Genomic DNA, 20,664 nt, shown 5'->3' with positions numbered 1-20,664 from the left:
ACTGACAACTAAGGAAAATCCCAAATTCAGTATCTCAGAAAATTTGAATATTGTGAAAAGGTTCAATATTGAAGACACCTGGTGCCACACTCTAATCAGCTAATTAACTCAAAACCTGCAAAGGCCTTTAAGTGGTCTCTCCGTCTAGTTCTGTAGGCTACACAATCATGGGGAAGACTGCTGACTTGACAGTTGTCCAAAAGATGACAACTGGCACCTTGCACAAGGAGGGCAAGACACAAAAGGTCATTGCAAAAGAGGCTGGCTGTTCACAGAGCTCTGTTTCCAAGCACATTAATAGAAAGGCGAAGGGAAGGAAAAGATGTGGTGGGAAAAAAAGTGTACAAGCAAAAGGGATAACCACACCCTGGAGAGGATTGTGAAACAAAACCCATTAAAAAATGTGGGGGAGATTCACAAAGAGTGGACTGCAGCTGGAGTCAGTGCTTCAAGAACCACTACACACAGACGTATGCAAGACATGGGTTTCAGCTGTCACATTCCTTGTGTCAAGCCACTCTTGAACCACAGACAGCGTCAGAAGCTTCTTGCCTGGGCTAAAGACAAAAAGGACTGGACTGCTGCTGAGTGGTCCAAAGTTATGTTCTCTGAGGAAAGTCAATTTAGCATTTCCTTTGGAAGTCAGGGTCCCAGAGTCTGGAGGAAGAGAGGAGAGGCACACAATCCACATTGCTTGAGGTCCAGTGTATAGTTTCCACAGTCAGTGATGGTTTGGGGTGGCATGTCATCTGCTGGTGTTGGTCCACTGTGTTTTCTGAGGTCCAGGTCAACGCAGCCGTAAACCAGGAAGTTTTAGAGCCCTTCATGCTTCCTGCTGCTGACCAGCTTTATGGAGATGCAGATTTCATTTTCCAACAGGACTTGGCACCTGCACACAGTGCCAAAACTACCAGTACCTGGTTTAAGGACCATGGTATCCCTGTTCTTAATTAGCCAGCAAACTTGCCTGACCATAACTCAATAGCAAATCTATGGGGTATTGTGAAGAGGAAGATGCGATATGCCAGACCCAACAATGCAGAAGAGCTGAAGGCCACTATCAGAGCAACCTGGGCTCTCATAACACCTGAGCAGTGCCACAGACTGATCGACTCCATGCCATGCCGCATCGCTGCAGTAATTCAGGCAAAAGGAGCCCCAACTAAGTATTAAGTGCTGTACATGCTCATAATTTTCATGTTCATAATTTTTCAGTTGGCCAAGATTTCTAAAAATCCTTTCTTTTGTATTGGTCTTAAGTAATATTGTAATTTTCTGAGATACTGAATTTGGGATTTTCCTTAGTTGTCAGTTATAATCATCAAAATTAAAAGAAACAAACATGTGAAATATATCAGTCTGTGTATAATGAATGAATATAATATACAAGTTTCACTTTTTGAATGGAATTAGTGAAATAAATAAATTTGTTGATGATATTCTAATTATATGACCAGCACCTGTATATGCTGTATATTGCTGATGATCGTATTATTTTTAATACTTTTGTTCAGGAGGTTTTGTACTCATTCAGAAGATGTGTAATAGCACCCACGAGTGTATAACAGTGAAAACACGAAAAGCCGTAAAAACTTGTCAATAGCAGGGAAGCGTTGTCTTCTAAAAGACGAGATAACTTGTAAATGGCAGGGAAAGATTGAATACGTTTAACACATTTTATACTATATAATACTAATTATATAATAATTTCATTTTTATGCATTTTTATCATTTGTAAAATGGATAATATATTTAATGGATAATTTTGTACATAATATCAGAATTAAATGTTTAATTTACTTTGAAAAAAACAAATATTTGCCCTTGGTCTTTTGAGGAGGTGGTGCTTTATGTGTTTTTTTGTTGTTGTTTGTTTTTTACAGTATGACGCATAATGACTTTACATTCTTGTTATACTGGTGTGCATTTTTTCAAACCTGATGCCGAATTCTCTGATTTGCTGTTTTCCTCAGGTGCCAACAAAGAAGCTGAAGAAGTTTGAGAAGGAGTATCAGTGTCTGAGAGAGAGTCAGCTGCAGCAGGAAGACCCTATAGACAGATACCAGGTAAGCCAGACCTTGATTGAGCTCCACCTCCTCTGATCCTCCTCGATCCTCCTGCATTCATCTTCATCTCACTCTGTCTCAGTTCAGGACGGTGTAGCGGGCCGCACTGGAAACCACAGACTCTGTTCGGCACAGGGAAAGAGCCAAACGCTCGCTCGTTTTGTACGCCTGTTATTATATACAAATAATTGTATTTATTTTTTTACGTTTTTTATAAAGGTAAAGTGATTATGTGGTGCCTTGAAGTGCAAAAGGAGTCTTATGTTTATATTAACCGAAATGTTTTTATTTAAATGGATTGCATTTATTGAATGTATTATAGTTTAAATATTTTTAGCTTTATGTTGTTCATATGGAAAAAATCTAATAAAATGTGTAATCCTAAACAAAATCCTTTGACATTTGAATGGAAATACAAAGCATCATGCAATGTTGAAAAGCTAGCCATACTATTAAAGGAAGCTCCATTACTTCCTTGCTGTCACTTCCTGCTTACCCTCTCCCTCACTCAACCGACTAACCAATGAGATTCCTTCACTTACCCATTTAACCAATGAGCTGTGGCGGGGGGTGGAGCATGGAGGGGTGCTGTTGTATTTGAAGGGGAAGGCCTCTGCGGTTCTTGTTCTGGTGGGTGTTGTGTTGACTGTGGTTGGGTCGCCAGTGCAGGTAAGCATTCAGCCCACCAGCGCTCATCAGCTACTAACCTCTGCCTGCGTGTGTGTGTGTGTGTGTTTGAAATGATCAAGTCTTTCCGTCTGACATCAGCTGCTGTGCACAGCCTAACCAGCAATGTGTGTATGTGTGTGTTTGTAAATGGAAGTCAGATGACCGCTTTCCTCTTCCTGATAAGGAAATGTGTGTCATGTGAGGCGGTGGGAGACTCCCTGTGACAACGGCTACTCTCTAATCAGGCAACGCAGAGTCACACGTTTCTCAAGACTGGATGTGAAATACTGGTCTTAGATCAGCTTGTGATCTCCAAGTGTCTTTACATATGGCTCCTAGTTGCCTGTAGTGTCATTTTTTGTAGTAAATGTGCAGCTTTTTTGGTGTTTTCTGGATGGAGTGGGCTGTCTGGTAAAAAATGAATTGTGGGGAATGTTTTTTTTTTTATATATTTATAATTCAAATTATAATTTTTTTAATTTAACAAAAAAAAAATGCATGATTTCATCCAATTTCTGCAAAATTTTGCAGGGCAGACAGCATATTTCACTTTTCTTTTTAATTATTATTTCCTAATATTTTCTCTCTATTATTATTATTATCATAATCTCTTATGTTATAAACATTTTACTATTATCTTTATTTATTATTTATATTACATTATCTGTTTTTATTACTGTTAATAACGTTTTATTTTGTGACATTTCTAACCATTATCATCTGTATTTGCTATTAATTTAACTTGTTACCTTATCTGTAGTTTTTAATATTTTAACAATCTTTTATTACTTTATTTATTTGTACTATTGTTAGATTAATTTTTCTACTGTTATTTAAAATATACAATAATTGTAAATCTATTTTTATTACAATCTTTAAAGGGTTACTCCACCCATGAACATTTTGTCATTAATCTCTTATCCCAGTGTCGTTCCAAACCCGTAAAAGCTTCGTTCGTCTTCGGAACACAATTAAGATATTTTGGATGAAAACAGGCTTGAGACTGTCCCACAGACTGCCAAATAAATAACCGTGTCAAGGTCCAGGAATATATGAAAAGCATCATCAGAATAGTCCATCTGCCTTCAGTGATTCAACCGTAACGTTATGAAGCGACGACAATACTCTTTGTACACAAAGAAAACAAAAATAACAACTTTATTCAACAATTCCTCTCCTCTGTGTCTCTCCAAATCAGCCTAGCACCATTTTTGCAAATCTGAGCTGTACGCAGATGGCGCACACTCTTCTGTATCAGCCGCGCCACAAGGATACGTCTCTTACGTTTATTTAGGCTTTGATCTGAAAGAAAACAACACATCGGCGCAGTGCGGAGCGTACACCATCTGCGTACAGCTCAGATTAGTCATCTAGCGGTTAAAAACTTTATTCCTAAATTTATTAATTCACTTTAAATGATTTTATGTAATTTTCTTTTTTACCATTGGTTTCTTTGTAAAAAAAAATGTAAATGCTCTCAGTGCTGAAATTTTTTTTTTATTACACTTGGTTAGTACACAGTATAAGTGCCAGAAAATGTAAACTCAAAAAAAATATTAAAACATTTAATGAAAGTAGATTTTTTAAGATTTTGACATTTTTAGTTTTTGCTTTTATTTGTGTTGGGTTTACACTGTCATCTAGACATTTGTTGTGCTTACATGTTAGTGCTTGGGAAATTTGAGTCTGTAGCTTGTGCAAAGCTAGCCTTGCAGTCTTTTCAGTCTCCGTCTGTAAATCTGCACGGCGTCCCCACCATAAGGTTATAAAGGAAGTGTCTATGTGTCTTTGCAGAGAGAGAACCGGCGGTTGCAGGAGGCCAGCATGCGTCTGGAGCAGGAGAACGATGATCTCGCCCATGAACTGGTGACCAGTAAGATAGCACTGAGGAACGACCTGGACCAGGTATTTCTACACTAGTTAACACATGTTCAGCTTTTGTTTAAACCTTGTGTGTTAATAAGCATTGCGTTTTCAGGTTGAGGACAAAGCTGATGTTTTAAATAAAGAACTGCTCAACACTAAACAACGCCTGGTGGAGACCGAAGAGGAGAAGAGAAGACAAGAGGAGGAGACGGCACAGGTAACGAGAACCAAGGACTCAAAAGGTCTCTGACACTCTAATCAGTTTCACTGCTATGGAGTTGTACAGTGTTTTTTCTTTTCAGCTGAAGGAAGTGTTCAGAAGAGAGCTGGAGAAAGCCGAATTAGAGATCAAGAAGACCACAGCCATCATAGCAGAGTATAAACAGGTATGTCTGAGCATCCCGCATAAATCAAAAGTCTCATAATCCTCAAAATCAACCCCACGTGCTTACTTCAGGACAGAATTATTACACTGTAAATATAGACTCTGTATTGCCAAAAGCATCGGGATACCCCTTCTAATGAACATGTTTGTCTACTTTAGTCATTTCTTTGAGTATAAATTTTAATGTTTAAGCTTCCCTGGAATATCATTATAAAACTAATTTTATAGCAACCGTCGAATGGGATCCTATTCTATTCTAACATGACAACGCCCCTTTGTTTAAGGCAAGGTTCAAAAAGAAAAGATTGATTCAGTCAATGTGGAAGAACTTGACTGGTCTGCAGAAAGCAATGTCATGATCCCAGCTGAACACCTCTGGTGTGACTTTGAATGCATAACTTAAGCCAAAAACTTGAGGGTTTAAAGCTGCAGTAGGTAACTTTTGTAAAAATATATTTTTTACATATTTGTTAAACCTGTCATTATGTCCTGACAGTAGAATATGAGACAGATAATCTGTGAAAAAACTCAAGCTCCTCTGGCTCCTCCCAGTGGTCCTATTGCCATTTGCAGAAACTCCATCGCTCCCATCAGAGCTGCGGTCCGTAACTTTGTTTGTGTTCAAAATGTAGAAAAATTTATATAATAAGTGAGTACACCATGAATCCATTTTCCAAACCGTGTTTTTAGCTTGTCCTGAATCACTAGGGTGCACCTATAATAAGTGTTTATATTCGGACTATTTTAGATTGCTTCGGGGGTACCGCGGCGGAGTAACCCAGTACCTTTGTGATTCTTCATAGACATAAACAGAGAGAAGTAGTTCCGGCTACGATGTTCTTCCGCAAGACGCAAGCAGTTCTGTTTATTAACCGCTAGAGCGTCAAAAGTTACCTACCGCAGCTTTAATTGTCATATGACCTACACCAACTCCTCCAATGCCACACTGCCATCTAGTAGTTAAAAAAATACATTGAGTAAATCATAAACCAAGGGACCAAATTAGTAAATCATAAAACAAGGGAACAAATTGGTAAATCGTGCACACAATTTAGTAAACCAAGGGAACGAATTAGTCAATCAAGCGCATGACTTACAGTAATAAACCAAGTGAACGAATTTGTAAATCGTAAACCAAGGGATCAAATTAGTAGATTGTAAAACAAGGGAACAAATTAGTAAATTGTAAAACAAGGGAACAAATTAGTAAATTATAAAACAAAGGAACAGCTTTGTAAATTGTGCGCACAATTAAATCAAAGGAACGAATTAGTAAATCGTGAGCAGGATTTAGTGATCCGCCGGAACGAATTGAATCTTGAGCACGATTTCCTACTTCTTTTCACAGCATGTCATTTGTGGTGCTCTATCACCAAAAAAAATACTGACACTAACTAAAAAATATAAACTAATTTAAACTAATACTATTTATAATAATATCTCACTGATATTAATGTAACTGCTTCAAATTGTATTTCCTGTTTGCATTAGATATGTTCCCAGTTAAGTACGAGACTGGAGAAACAACAGGCATCCACGAAAGAGGAACTGGATATCGTTAAAGTGAGTAAATCATCTCTGCATAATTTTATATGGCACGCTGAGCAGTGACCATCAGCATATGTTGTTGTTGTTCTTCCAGGCTAAAGTGATGGCATGTGAGCGCTGTAGGGAAGTGTTCAGCAAAGACGGACCCCTGCAGATCCCGGCAGTGAGTCAGGACAACCGGGACACAGACCTGGACGAGGAGAAGGACTCGCTGAAGGCTCAGCTCCGAGAGCTAGAACTGGAGCTGGCGCAAACCAAACTCCAGCTGGTGGAGGCCAAGTGCAAGATCCAGGTAAGACGTCACGGCATATAAAACAGCAAATTTGTGACTAGCTGCTAGTAATTTGCTCTTAACACTGACTGAAACTAGTTTACAATGAACATATGTGACCCTGGAGCTCTTAAGTGTCAGTTTGTCAAATTGAGATGTATACATCATCTGAAAGCTTAATAAATAAGCTTTCCATTGATGTACATCGAGTACTATTTACGTCGAGTACTTCTTTTTTTTATCTTTTACTGGTAAAGACTTTATTCTAAAAACTTTGTCTTTTTCTTTATCTTTGTAAATGACCTACTTGTAGTATCTTTGCAAACAAACGAGTTGTATATTTTAATACGCTTTTTACAGCTGTCACCGTTACTTTAATGTTGTTTGTTCATGTACTGCACCAGGAGCTGGAGCATCAGAGGGGTGTTTTGATGACTGAGGTCCAAGCTGCCAAAAACTCCTGGTTCAGTAAAACACTGGGCTCCCTCAAGAATTCAGCCAGTAACCAGTCACCCTCCTCACCCAAAGAGGGCCAGTAGGACTCGCCAAGGGCTTAAAAACAGAGGGTAGAGGAGTGTGACCCTTCTACTTGGCCAATCGGAGTCGAAAACAAGCTGTAATAAACACTACTAGCAACACAACATGGCAATGCAGTATTCCCTCACATGGACTAATGAACTACTTCCACATGCATTTAACAGTCTGTTATGATTTCCTTTAGCTTGTGATGCCACCTATTGGACAGTAGCAGTACTACGGTCATAATTATTACATTTACCCATGTTCATGCAGTTAACCACTTCTGCAATGATTTGTTTTGTTAGTCAATTCTAGCATGCCAGTACATAAACTTTGACCTTTATCTGCCAATTCAAAGTTGTTGTTTTTTTTTTCTAAGAGGGAATACTGCATTCTGCTAACACTTAAAAGTAAAAAAGTCATTTTGTTTTTCTTTATATAAATAATAAATGTAACAGTTTTGTCATATAAATGTGTATAACTAAATGTCGATTTTTATTATTGATCTTGTACAGTTCTAAAAGAAAAGTGTTGCATTATTTTTTACGATTTTGAATATGAATGTGCTCTTTATAAATGTCAAATGCAGAAAAGCACAGACAAATTGGCCATGTGTCACATGACATTCCCTCCATCCGTTTTCACCGTTTTAAATGGCTGTAGACTGTTTGGGGCTCTGTTTCGCTGTGAGCAGATCACATGATTTATCAGCCGACGCAGACCTTGATGTTGTGGCCACACAATATTGACCTGCTCAAGTTGCACATACTGCTTGTTTTAAGCAACTGGGTGAAGGATGCCATGCAGAAATCAAGAATATTTCAATGTGTCTCTCTTATTTTTTAATGAAAGAAGTAAACCAGGTTGCAGAGATATAGCTATCGTTGAGATCAGTGTGACTTCAAAGCCATATGGAGTCAATCTGCGTTTACATTTTTCTTCTGCTATTTGTTAGAATGTCCATATTACTAACTTCCCTTTATGTTTTGTATTTCACCAAGGGGAGTGAGATAATCTGCATGGCTCTTATTCACACTAACAAGTCGCCATATTGTGAACATGCTTTTTTTACACTGGTGTTAACAAAAAAAGTTGTTTTGCTTTTTTGAAACTGTGATTTAAAGATGCCAAACTAATTATACACATTAAGAAAGAGATGTCAGTTTAGTATAAACTAATAGTGCAGTCCTGTGGGTTTCTCGGGATGGTTACAGGTGTTTTTATATTGTAATCTACAGGACAGAAGACATTGCTTCTGTGCGTCTGGTTTATTGTCGGTTCATCTGTTTCATTGTTCCAGCCTGCTGATTTCATCTGTCTAATAACTACCTGAGATTAAATATCTGGTTCTTGGTCCCATGTTTGATTACAAGTCTGATTCATTTGATTCACTCCTTTCGTTGTTTCAATAAAGAGTAATGGTAATTAATTGGTTGACCTGTTTAATATTTCTTTGCTCTTTTTGGTAGTTTTAATATATATTAAAAATATATATTTATTATTATTATTCCGTCTGGTCCGCTAATGTGTTATTTCATTTCATGGCCTATGCTTACTTGATTTACGTTATTTACGTTCATTTACGCATTACGTTAAGTGTTTCCCGCGTAAGGTACTTTGTGTTGTACGTTGCCATGACGTTCACACGCACACAAAACTGCTACGATCATAGACATCATGGCTACGATGATACCTCCGACACCGTGAAATTAATGTTGAATATTAATAATGTACGTAAACCCATGAGGTAAGAAAAAATGTATAGCATATTCATATATCTTAAAACTTCTGGTTACATGAGCCTAAGCTCTTAATAACGATAACGTCTATGCAAAATAGCGTTGCCAGCTGTTCCGTGTAACGTAGCCTAATACGGAATGCAGTTTGTCCTGTATTCGCAGGCATATGCCGTATGGCCATCTAGACCATACAAATAATTAATCAATTATTCTTTTTGCACACATCATTTTTTGAATTGCTAACGTGGCCACTGAAGGAAGGCTTTAAGATCTTAAAGAATGGACGCCCCCACTTCCCTCGAGCTAACGGCAATCTAACACCATCTGCGTTTTGGTTTTTGCCAGATCCGTTTGGGTGAATGCAAAGCGAGTGATTATTGGTCATAAGCACAACATCCAGCTAGGCAAGAATAATGCAATCTACCTGAGGAAGGACGTCTTTCAGTATTAAAAGTCAATGTTGTTTAATAGAGACACAAAATTACAAATTTTAAAAATTGTAACTTGCATATTCCCAAACCTATATCTCATTAATATTTAAGAACAAATTCAAGTACCAAAAGCAGCCCACACACTCCAAGTTTTCTTTAATTGAAAAAAAAATAGTTTTAATGAAATCATAGGATATGGTTGCAATAACATTTTAGTGAACAATTTTAAATGTCATTAAAAAAAATGCTTTATTGATTGAAGTTTCATAAAAGTTAAGTTGCTATCCTTTAAAAATGTTATGCCATACAGTGTAGCCTATGTAATTTCACAGTATATTCACCTAGGCTAAATTACTTGCTGCACCACTTATATATTTTACCTTACTGTACCACGAGGTAAAATATATTCAGGCCAATGCTTTGTGTATAACATGCGTGACATTTTTTGTATGACATTAAACTTTATTTTTAGAATAATTGTACATGGGTTAAGCAAAATAAATGTGATTATTTCTGACAATGTTTTATACATATAACTGTAGAAACGGAAATGACACACTGTGGTACAGAACAAATATTTTCTGTCCCTTATTTTCTGATAAAGAATCACACTCGTCCCTTATTTTCATTTTCTGAAGCGAAAATACTTTCTTTGGTCTTCCAAAAGAGGACACAACTAGAAATCAGTGGTTAAGTTGTATTTACAACACTGTTCCAGAACATTCAACCCAAATATTCAGATGTGTGCAGCTCATTTTATGGAGTACTATTTTTCTGAACCTGCAAAGTAGCCTACAATGCGGTCTACACACAAAGGCTGATGATTCAAACGTTAGTTCTGAGCAGTGTAGAGTACCGCTTGTTGTTTGTCATTTCTCCGATTACAGATGCAGACATGGAACCTGGTTTTGTGATTACACGGCGGGATACGTAATGTGTAAAAAAAAAAAAAAAAGTAATTATGTTCCCACTGGATGCAACAAATGCCTTGTTTGTAATGGGTTTTATTCAGCCAAAAACAACGTACTAGACAGCTGGCCAATCAGAGCACACCTCGCTTTTCAGACCGATGAGCTTTGTAAAAATCAATACATTTCAGAAGGCGGGGCATAGAGGAGTAAAAATAACGTACATTTTGTGGAAAATAATGTGTTTTTAACACTGATCTATATATATAACTGGATCGCTCATCGCGTTCTAAACTGCCAACAGGCAGTGAAGCCACCGGAAGTGTTCGATCCGCCATCTTACTAATCCCTACCAGCAGAGAGCACCATTGAGTTACATTCAAACCGCTGTCCTAAAATAACTCGATTGGAAGCTGATCAGTCAAACGGGACTCGTTTTTATGTTATGTGTAATAAAGTAATGTTTATTTCAGATGTTATCTGCAGTGTTTACGGTCTTTTGGGACAGGATAAGCGATATATTTAAATCGTGTAGGTGGGTGTATCTGCTGTGCACTGAAGACACAGGTAACTGATCAAACACTAAAATGGCTTATTTCTTTATGAACAAAGTTATTCAGGAATTATTAAACGAAAGTTTTAGTATCAGAAATGGATTTTAATATATTACAATGAATTATACAATTATGTTGTTAATATTTCTCTATAATGAAAAAAAAAAAAAAATTTACTATCTGGGAAATAAAGCTTTGTATTTATTTCTTAAATCCGTACTGTATATAGTCAGTTATTTCTCTGAATAAATTCAGATTTCAGAACGAACACTTTGTAGTTTGTTATATGTGTTGAGGTCGTGTCCGTCTGATGTTTATCATGTTAGTGATGCTCACTACTGTAATGAACGTAGCTTTTTAATAAGTAGGGGAAATTCCCGACATTTTAAAAATAACTGTTTACATGCCAAGGGTGTTCGCATTGTAATAATGTACAGTGATACTTCATAATTATAAACACTGACTTGTTAGGTGATGTTTTCTCATTAAATTCATACAAATTCCTATTAATTCAATGGAACTTTTTCGCACACTAGGGATTACCAATATGGCGGCGCGGCGGCTTCACTTTAATGACGTCATGAGCAATCCAGTTCTATATTATAGATCAGTGGTTTTTAACCTTAAACCGTATAAACACATTTCACTAAACCAAATACACAACATAATGTTATTTATAGCAACGTCATGTGACCCCTTAAAGGTAACAAGATGTAACCTTGCTCTCACTTGAAATGTATCCCCACATTAAGTTCTTGAATTTGAGGGTATTGGACCTGGAAAGTCCTTGAATTTGAAGTTAACAGAATATTCCCTGCACTGACTACACTTTGGAGATGTCGTGATATCACAATACTTGAACACGTACCTTAGGTCAGTTGAGCATGGTCATAGACGATATGCCTGTAAGCATGATAACGTAAAGAATGTAAATATGTTAAATGCTCTTTTCCTACAAACTATTTATAAAATGTCCATATTCACTAAAATTGTAGTGATTCAGCCTGCTTTACTTGCAAATAATCCTAAAATCACAAGCGTGTTAAACACAGTCCAGTACCTCGGTCAGTCAAATGTGTAATAGCTATTAGCAAACAGTTAACAGTGCATGTTAACAGTTTTTAGTACCACCCACTCACCATTCTATTATTACTTTTAAAGCAGTTTGGTTGCTTAATTATTGCCACAATAAGTAACTAACAGATTTGACTACAGTTGTTACAGATTACCATCAAATTACTTAATTGACCATACCCATATTTTCTACTACATTCTAGTCTCAACTGAAACCACATTACCCAAATCTATATATATATATTGTCCTCCATTTGACCAGCATCATCCAGATAGTCGTCTGCGAAGTTGAGCATCTGCTGTAGAGCGGTGAGCAGCAGGACGTCACAGTTGAGCTCCAGCTCCAGCTCCTGACTGTAGTTCTTCACCGGTAACACACAAGACACCGGCACACCCAACCCAGAGCTCACCTCCTGCACCTGCAGACACAAAACAACATCTCCCTCACTCTGAGTCCTGTAGATACAGACATCTGATCATGTGACCGCCTCTCACCTTCGACTTGATGTAGGAACTGACATAAACACTTTGAAGATTTTCCTCCACTAGAGGACATGCTTCATCTACTTTTGTCATCAACACGATCTGAGCGATGCCTGAAATAGTTGAGGGATGTTTTAAGGTGCGTCACATGCAGCTCTATGTACAACCTACTTACCTTGTATCAACCACAAGATTGGTGTAAATATGTTCACTCACCCAGGGAGTTCACTTTTCGGCGTATCGAAGCCAGTTTTTCCTGTAGTTTGTTAGACATGAGGGAGATTTTGGTGCTGTCTATCACATACACCACACAGTGGATCTTCTCCTGAAGAGATGCAGGTCTGGAGGACTTCTGCTCATCAGGTTGAAACGGTGTTGTGGGGTTAAACTGAATCAAGAGGATTTAGTATGAAACAAACATAGTTCATACTTCAACCTTCATTCATTTTGGAGATGAGTGCTCTTACTTTATAGCGGTCAGGTATGTGTCCTTGAAGAATGCTGCTGATGTCCTCAATGTCCAGTCCTGCACCTGATTGCTCCTCGAGTCCCATGGTGTCACACAACACAAATGGCAATGGTTTTCCCTCACGGCCATCATTCACTGGATATGTGCGAAACTACCAACCAAGAAGAGAATCAGTTAAAGACCTGAAGTTATCAAGAGACAACGCTTGAACTCTTACTGGAACCTCTATGAAAGCTGTTGAATCTGTACCTGTGTGGTGAGGCTAGTGCCTGCAGATCCTGACATGGCTTTGCTGGTAATGCGGCTCATGAAGATGGATTGATGGAGTTGAAGAAATTGGATTTTCCAGCTCCTACAGGACCGATCATTAGGATTCGGACTCGACTCACAGATGCCATCACAGGTTTATGGTTCCTGATCATTTCCATGAGCTCATCTTTTCGTCTACAACAGAGGTCGCAATTTTATAGCTGAATATCAAATTACAATGAGCAAACGAAACCAGAACCTGAGTAGAAACATACTCCGCTGTCCACAGAACATTCCTCCAAGGTTTCCCCTCAGTACTAACTTGAGAACCTGCATAGCAAATAATAAATAAAATATTAACAATCACGTTTACGGTAAATTACGCAAACAGCCTAAAACTTCTTGTACTATTAGGTTAAAAAAAATCTAGCAATTGGCTTACTTTGCTCCACTTTGTACACTTCACATTCACTCAATTGAGTGTCGTTCCCATACATTGTTGTGGTATTAAGACTGAATGCATTGCCTCCCGAGTTATACACAACTGGTTGGTTGTTGTAGCAAAAGTACAGCTGTTGACCAAAGTTGGGCCCTCCAGCATCATCAATACGTGCATAATGTCCATTGTTAATTTTGATGCAAATGGGGATCTTGCCCTGAAAACTGAACACGAATATGTCCTCATCAGTAATGTATTGCCCACTCTGAGCATAATCCACACTAGTGTATCCACCAAAGATGTAGCCTGAACGGTTGTAGGCTACAAGTAAAGTGGGACCCTGACGGTCACATCTCTGGTGGAAAGCAGGAGCTTGATATCCATGAACTGAAGCTTTGTAGAGAAGAGACAGTTTCACAGTCCCCAGCAAAGCACGGAGCCGCTTACTTTTCTCTTCTGGTAAATCAGAAGTGAGGGACTCCACAGTACCATCCCTCACTTGCCTTTTTTGCCGCCTTGAAGACAAAAAACATGCAAATACAAATATAAACTTGAGCTTCACTCACAAACAGTAAACTTTTGTGTCCTATTATTATTTTTTTAATGCAGTGTTTATGTGCTCAGTACATTCATCAAGCTCATATCTATTCCGGGAAAAAAGACCAAATCAATATTTTTCTTTAATTTATGAGAACTATACAAGACCAAAATTTTCTGAAGGTTACATTCTTTATATAGTGACCATTGGTAAAAGGCTGCCTCCTTTCCTTGTTTGATTCTCTAAGGCTCAGTTAAGTTTTATTTTTATACTTACATTTCTTTAAAGCTTGCTTTCATTGTTTCTGGGAACTGCCACTGCACAAAGAGTTATATGAATTGACAGATCAAAATACATTCACTGTACATCATAATCTCCAAACACTAAACAATAACAATTACATTATTTGTATGTAATATTTTATGTTCTTATAATACGCATACGTAACTCACCTTTCGCAGAACACTTGCTGTGAAAATGCTTCACTTGTTCTCAGAATGTTACACCCAAGACAAACCTGTTCTGTCAAGTTCCTTCCTTCATTCATCTGATACAAGAATGTTTTTAGCATTAAAATGTATAAACCTTTAATGAACTGTCAAGTCTCTAAAACACAAAATATGTTGAGGGAGATGAAAAACTATACTTTTAGTCAGAACAAACACGAGTACCTGTTGGTTGTGTGGGAAACGCCCATTGACTCCACACCTGGCTTTGTGTCTGACAAACAGGTTCTCCTTGCTCAGACACTAGGAACTAATCATAGTGAACACCAGGGGTCTCTATGTCTGGCACATACTGTATGTTTCAGTTGTGTATTGGTAACTGTTTCAACTAAAATGTTAAAATATACATGAAGAACGCTGTCCGTTGGACAGTATAATATATACAGGTGCTGGTCATATAATTAGAATATCATCACTAATTCCATTCAAAGTGAAACTTGTATATTAAATTCATTCATTACACACAGACTGATATATTTCAAATGTTTATTTCTTTTGATGATTATTACTGGCAACTAAGGAAAATCCCAAATTCAGTATCTCAGAAATTTTGAATATTACTTAAGACCAATACAAAGAAAGGATTTTTCGAAATCTTGGCCAACTGAAAAGTATTTTACAGCAATTTACTAACAAAATTTTTACATACTAAATAGAAAATACAAAAAAAGAAAAGCATCATTTTAGAGGCCTCCAGGGTGATACAGCTAACACCTTGTCATATTTAATTGCAATCAGCAAGCCATACAGAATTGATTTTCATAATGTTTACTTTTAAATGTAAGGAGTAACTAATTCCAAAAAATGGATTTCTTCCATGGAAAGGTCTGCATTTCTTTTAGAACAGTATGACAGTCCTACTTTGTAATATTGATCTTACAGCATTTTCGCAATAAAGCCTCAATAAATAAATGCAATTTGAGTAATACACCAATTTTCTGGCTTAAGATACATTATCATGCAGAGATAGAAGATAAGCCACCTACATCCTATTCAAAGACAATATAATATATGGACGCATCTCAGCAAAGCTTTTAAAAAAACGTTGTCCTCCATTTGACCAGCATCATCCAGATCTGGGAAGTTGAGCATCTGCTGTTTTTCATATGAACTTGAAGTTTTTCCTGTAGTTTGTCAGACATGAAGGAGATTTTGGTGGCGTCTATCACATACACCACACAGTGGATCTTCTCCTTCTGATGCAGGACTGGAGGACATTTGCTCATCAGGTTGAAACGTTACTACGGGGTTGAACTAGAAAGGGATGAACCAAACCATCTCTACTTAAACCTTTGTTCATTTTGGAGATGAGTGCTCTTACTTTATAGCAGTCAGGTATGTGTCCTTGAAGAATGCTGCTGATGTCCTCAAAATCCAGTCCTGCACCTGATTGATCCTCGAGGCACAGTTAGACTAGTGCCTGCAGATCTTGACATGGCTTTGTTGATCACATGACCAGTGAAGGTGGAGTTGAAGAAAATGGATTTTCCAGCTTCAGGACCGATCATTAGGATTCGGACACGACTCACAGACCTCATCAGGGGTTCGTGGTTCCTGATTATTTCCATGAGCACTGCACTTTGACTACAAAGCAGAATCAGACTTTATATCAGATTTTTATATTACATTAGCAAAAGAGAAATAACCAAAACAGGAAATAGTGGAAACACACTCAGCTGTCCACAGAACATTTCTCCAGTTTCTCATCTGCAATGACCTGAGGCTGTAGGAAGTGTATTTAAAAAAAAGAACATTTGCTATGTTGTTTGATATATAGTTGGACATTCTATACATTGTTTGATTGCTGTCTTTGACATTTTTTATATTGACTGTGTAAAACACATGAAGTGGTGAATACTTCCTGATTGTTTACTTGCCATCTTCTACTTTGTAGTTTGTACACCCCCCCTTTCAGTCAGCTGAGTGTCATTTCCATACAGTGTTGCAGGATTAAAACTGATTGCTTTATTACTACATATTCTGTCATAGTATTTGTTCCTTTCTTGACTATAAACAGCTGGTTGGTTGTTGTAGCAAAAGTACAACTGTTGGCCAAAGGTTGGCCCTTTAGCATCAATCATAACGTGTGTTAAATTCACTGTTAACTTTGATGTAAATGGGGATCTTGCCATGAACACTGGACAGGAAAACATGTCAGTTACATACAGTATTGTTCAAAATAATAGCAGTACAATGTGACTAACCAGAATAATCAAGGTTTTTAGTATATTTTTTATTGCTACGTGGCAAACAAGTTACCAGTAGGTTCAGTAGATTGTCAGAAAACAAACAAGACCCAGCATTCATGATATGCACGCTCTTAAGGCTGTGCAATTGGGCAATTAGTTGAAAGGGGTGTGTTCAAAAAAATAGCAGTGTCTACCTTTGACTGTACAAACTCAAAACTATTTTGTACAAACATTTTTTTTTTCTGGGATTTAGCAATCCTGTGAATCACTAAACTAATATTTAGTTGTATGACCACAGTTTTTTAAAACTGCTTGACATCTGTGTGGCATGGAGTCAACCAACTTGTGGCACCTCTCAGCTGTTATTCCACTCCATGATTCTTTAACAACATTCCACAATTCATTCACATTTCTTGGTTTTGCTTCAGAAACAGCATTTTTGATATCACCCCACAAGTTCTCAATTGGATTAAGGTCTGGAGATTGGGCTGGCCACTCCATAACATTAATTTTGTTGGTTTGGAACCAAGACTTTGCCCGTTTACTAGTGTGTTTTGGGTCATTGTCTTGTTGAAACAACCATTTCAAGGGCATGTCCTCTTCAGCATAGGGCAACATGACCTCTTCAAGTATTTTAACATATGCAAACTGATCCATGATCCCTGGTATGCGATAAATAGGCCCAACACCATAGTAGGAGAAACATGCCCATATCATGATGCTTGCACCTCCATGCATCACTGTCTTCACTGTGTACTGTGGCTTGAATTCAGAGTTTGGGGGTCGTCTCACAAACTGCCTGTGGCCCTTGGACCCAAAAAGAACAATTTTACTCTCATCAGTCCACAAAATGTTCCTCCATTTCTCTTTAGGCCAGTTGATGTGTTCTTTGGCAAATTGTAACCTCTTCTGCACATGCCTTTTTTTTAACAGAGGCACTTTGCGGGGGATTCTTGAAAATAGATTAGCTTCACACAGACGTCTTCTAACTGTCACAGTACTTACAGGTAACTCCAGACTGTCTTTGATCATCCTGGAGGTGATCATTGGCTGAGCCTTTGCCATTCTGGTTATTCTTCTATCCATTTTGATGGTTGTCTTCCGTTTTCTTCCACGTCTCTCTGGTTTTGCTCTCCATTTTAAGGCATTGGAGATCATTTTAGCTGAACAGCCTATCATTTTTTGCACCTCTTTATAGGTTTTCCCCTCTCTAATCAACTTTTTAATCAAAGTACGCTGTTCTTCTGAACAATGTCTTGAACGACCCATTTTCCTCAGCTTTCAAATGCATGTTCAACAAGTGTTGGCTTCATCCTTAAATAGGGGCCACCTGATTCACACCTGTTTCTTCACAAAATTGATGACCTCAGTGATTGAATGCCACACTGCTATTTTTTTGAACACACCCCTTTCAACTAATTCAACTAATTGCCCAATTGCACAGCCTTAAGAGCGTGCATATCATGAATGCTGGGTCTCATTTGTTTTCTGAGAATCTACTGAACCTACTGGTAACTTGTTTGCCACGTAGCAATAAAAAAATATACGAAAAACCTTGATTATTCTGGTTAGTCACATTGTACTGCTATTATTTTGAACAATACTGTATGTAACCAGGGTTCCCTGAATAGGGAACGAGATGCAGTGGTGACATCATCACTGAATGGGAACACCTCTTTGTGAGATGAGTGTCATATACCTGTCTGAAGCCCTGTACCATTCCGCCAATCCTATTGGCCAAATAGCACTTGGCATCACCTTATGTATGCGTAAGCATAGTATACCTGCATGCCGCGGGCCTCTTTGCTCAGATTACATGATACTAAGGAAACGCCATCAAGGTACGGAACGGCCCAAACCACAGCATCTCGTTCCCTATTCAGGGAACTGTGGTTACATATGGAACCGAGATGTTCCCTTTCATAAGTCATCAACAGTGGCAAATGAACCATAAACATAACATTACAAACAAATTTCATAACTTATAAAACACACAACCTTTTGCGCTGCTAAAGCAATGCTGAGCCACTGGACCTTAGTGTTTTAACATACCATTAAAAATACTACAGACTTTCTCAAGCATTTGTGAGAGCTTGCAGGTTTCCATATACTGACCTGGGATTTCTAAAGACTCGATCCTCTCAAGTCTGCACTCGATGCATCCTTGAGATCAAGAACACATTCGGGCACTTCCATGTGCCCTCTGTACTTGCGTTCTTGAGAATTGGAATTGAACTTCACCGGTTAATGATGACATATAGCGAGAACAAAAGGACGCAAGATCGCTAAATAGCGCGTATTGAGAAAAAGCCATTAACTCACTCCGCTCAAAGGCCACACCCACAGCCTCCATAGATCTGGCTGTGGGTGACAGATCATTCCCTGTGTTTGTGACAGCAAGTTCTGTCTGAGGGGAATATCCCACGGAGAGCCACATAACAGACTGATCGGTTCCGCAAACCACGACTGAGCGGGGCACCATGGAGCTACCAACAATAGTTGTTCCACTCTGTCCAACCGTATTCTGGATAGCACCGCAGGAACTAGCCGAATCAGAGGAAGAGCATGCACTGGGCCATTAGTGGGCTAGAGCGTCCAGTCCTAGGGGCGATGGGAGGGTATAGGGAGGACCATAGGTGGCAACACTTAGTCGTGCTCGAAGCAAATAAGTCCACTTTCGCCTCTCCAAACGTTCGCCATATATAGCTCACCGTTTGGGAATGCAACCTCCATTCCCCTTCCTCCAGGCTCTGTCTCGAGAGCAAATCCGTTCCGAAGTTCAAGTGTCCGGGGAACACTCGGTCTTTTGTTCATTATCTGGCTGGGTTCGGTGTTCATCTTCAGTTCTCTCTTCACAGAAGTTCAGTCAGTGTACTGTTTGAGTAAATGAATTACTCCGGGATATTGGTTTGTTTGAACTCAGAGGGAGTGTCAGCCACATTAAAAAAGTTAACAGCTTAAGTCATTTGTGGATTAATGCATATTGGAAACACGAACCGTTTAAAACGATTCAGTTCGATTTGGTGAACTGGTTCAAAAAGATCCGGTTAAGGCTGGTTCACACGGCAGGATAATTAGGCCGATTTTAGCCCCGATTCACCCCTTCCGACAATTTTAGGATTCTCCGATTATCGTAAAATAATCTGATCAAATATTCCTGCCATGTGTGGTGTGTTAAGACTGCTCTCCTCTGCTCGGAAGAACGTCGGGACCGCTCCAATCTCAAATCGGGGATATCCAACATGTTGGATTTATTTGGCCCGATTTCTTCTCGTGTGTGGTGTCCCCCGAGGACAAACAATCACGCAGCCTGTGAACTGTGGCGTGTAGCCAATCAGAAAGCGAGGTGACGAGGCGGTGAGGAAGTACCGGGAAACAAAATCAAAACAGCCGGTGTATATAATAACACAAATATAACAAATACAAATAAAGTCGATGGGCATAACTACATCCACAACTGCAGTCCACCAGAGTACATGGAAACTAATATATGAACGTTTATTTCAACGGTTATTAATCTGTGTAGTACGTAACAACATTTCTATGAGATAAAACAACTTCCATATCATGATGTAGCAAGTATAGTCCATGCTCCCCTTGTCTCCATCTCTTTGACCATCGCCTTTTCTTGTTTTTCTTATGTTTTTTTCCGTTAAAAACAAAGCACAAACTATGGCCACTGCATCCTCTTCGTCCGCCATGATTGTTTACTCTGAAGTCCCGTTTGATCTCGAGGGATTTTGCGAGATTTCCCGTCTTAC

General features: G+C 38.5%; 1 protein-coding gene and 1 pseudogene across 1 annotated transcript in view; one reads left to right on the top strand and one right to left on the bottom strand.

Moving 5' to 3' along the window:
* Nucleotides 1-8,753, top strand: part of LOC113040103 (rab GTPase-activating protein 1-like) — a 93,660-nt gene extending 84,907 nt beyond the window's left edge. The window contains exons 20-26 of the mRNA XM_026198358.1: nucleotides 1,974-2,066; nucleotides 4,530-4,640; nucleotides 4,714-4,818; nucleotides 4,904-4,987; nucleotides 6,478-6,549; nucleotides 6,629-6,826; nucleotides 7,210-8,753. Coding sequence (XP_026054143.1) covers nucleotides 1,974-2,066; nucleotides 4,530-4,640; nucleotides 4,714-4,818; nucleotides 4,904-4,987; nucleotides 6,478-6,549; nucleotides 6,629-6,826; nucleotides 7,210-7,344 — 798 coding nt within the window. The 3' untranslated portion in view covers nucleotides 7,345-8,753. The remainder of the gene's footprint in view (nucleotides 1-1,973; nucleotides 2,067-4,529; nucleotides 4,641-4,713; nucleotides 4,819-4,903; nucleotides 4,988-6,477; nucleotides 6,550-6,628; nucleotides 6,827-7,209) is intronic.
* Nucleotides 8,754-11,580: 2,827 nt separating this feature from the next.
* LOC113040544 (interferon-induced protein 44-like) lies at nucleotides 11,581-15,599 on the bottom strand (annotated as a pseudogene).
* Between the last annotated feature and the right edge of the window lie 5,065 nt (nucleotides 15,600-20,664).

Source organism: Carassius auratus, chromosome 22 (genome assembly GCF_003368295.1).
Source record: "Carassius auratus strain Wakin chromosome 22, ASM336829v1, whole genome shotgun sequence".
In the NCBI taxonomy this organism is placed as follows: Eukaryota; Metazoa; Chordata; class Actinopteri; order Cypriniformes; family Cyprinidae; genus Carassius; species Carassius auratus.
Note: the sequence above shows the minus strand (reverse complement) of the source record. Positions and strands in the feature narration are given on the sequence as shown.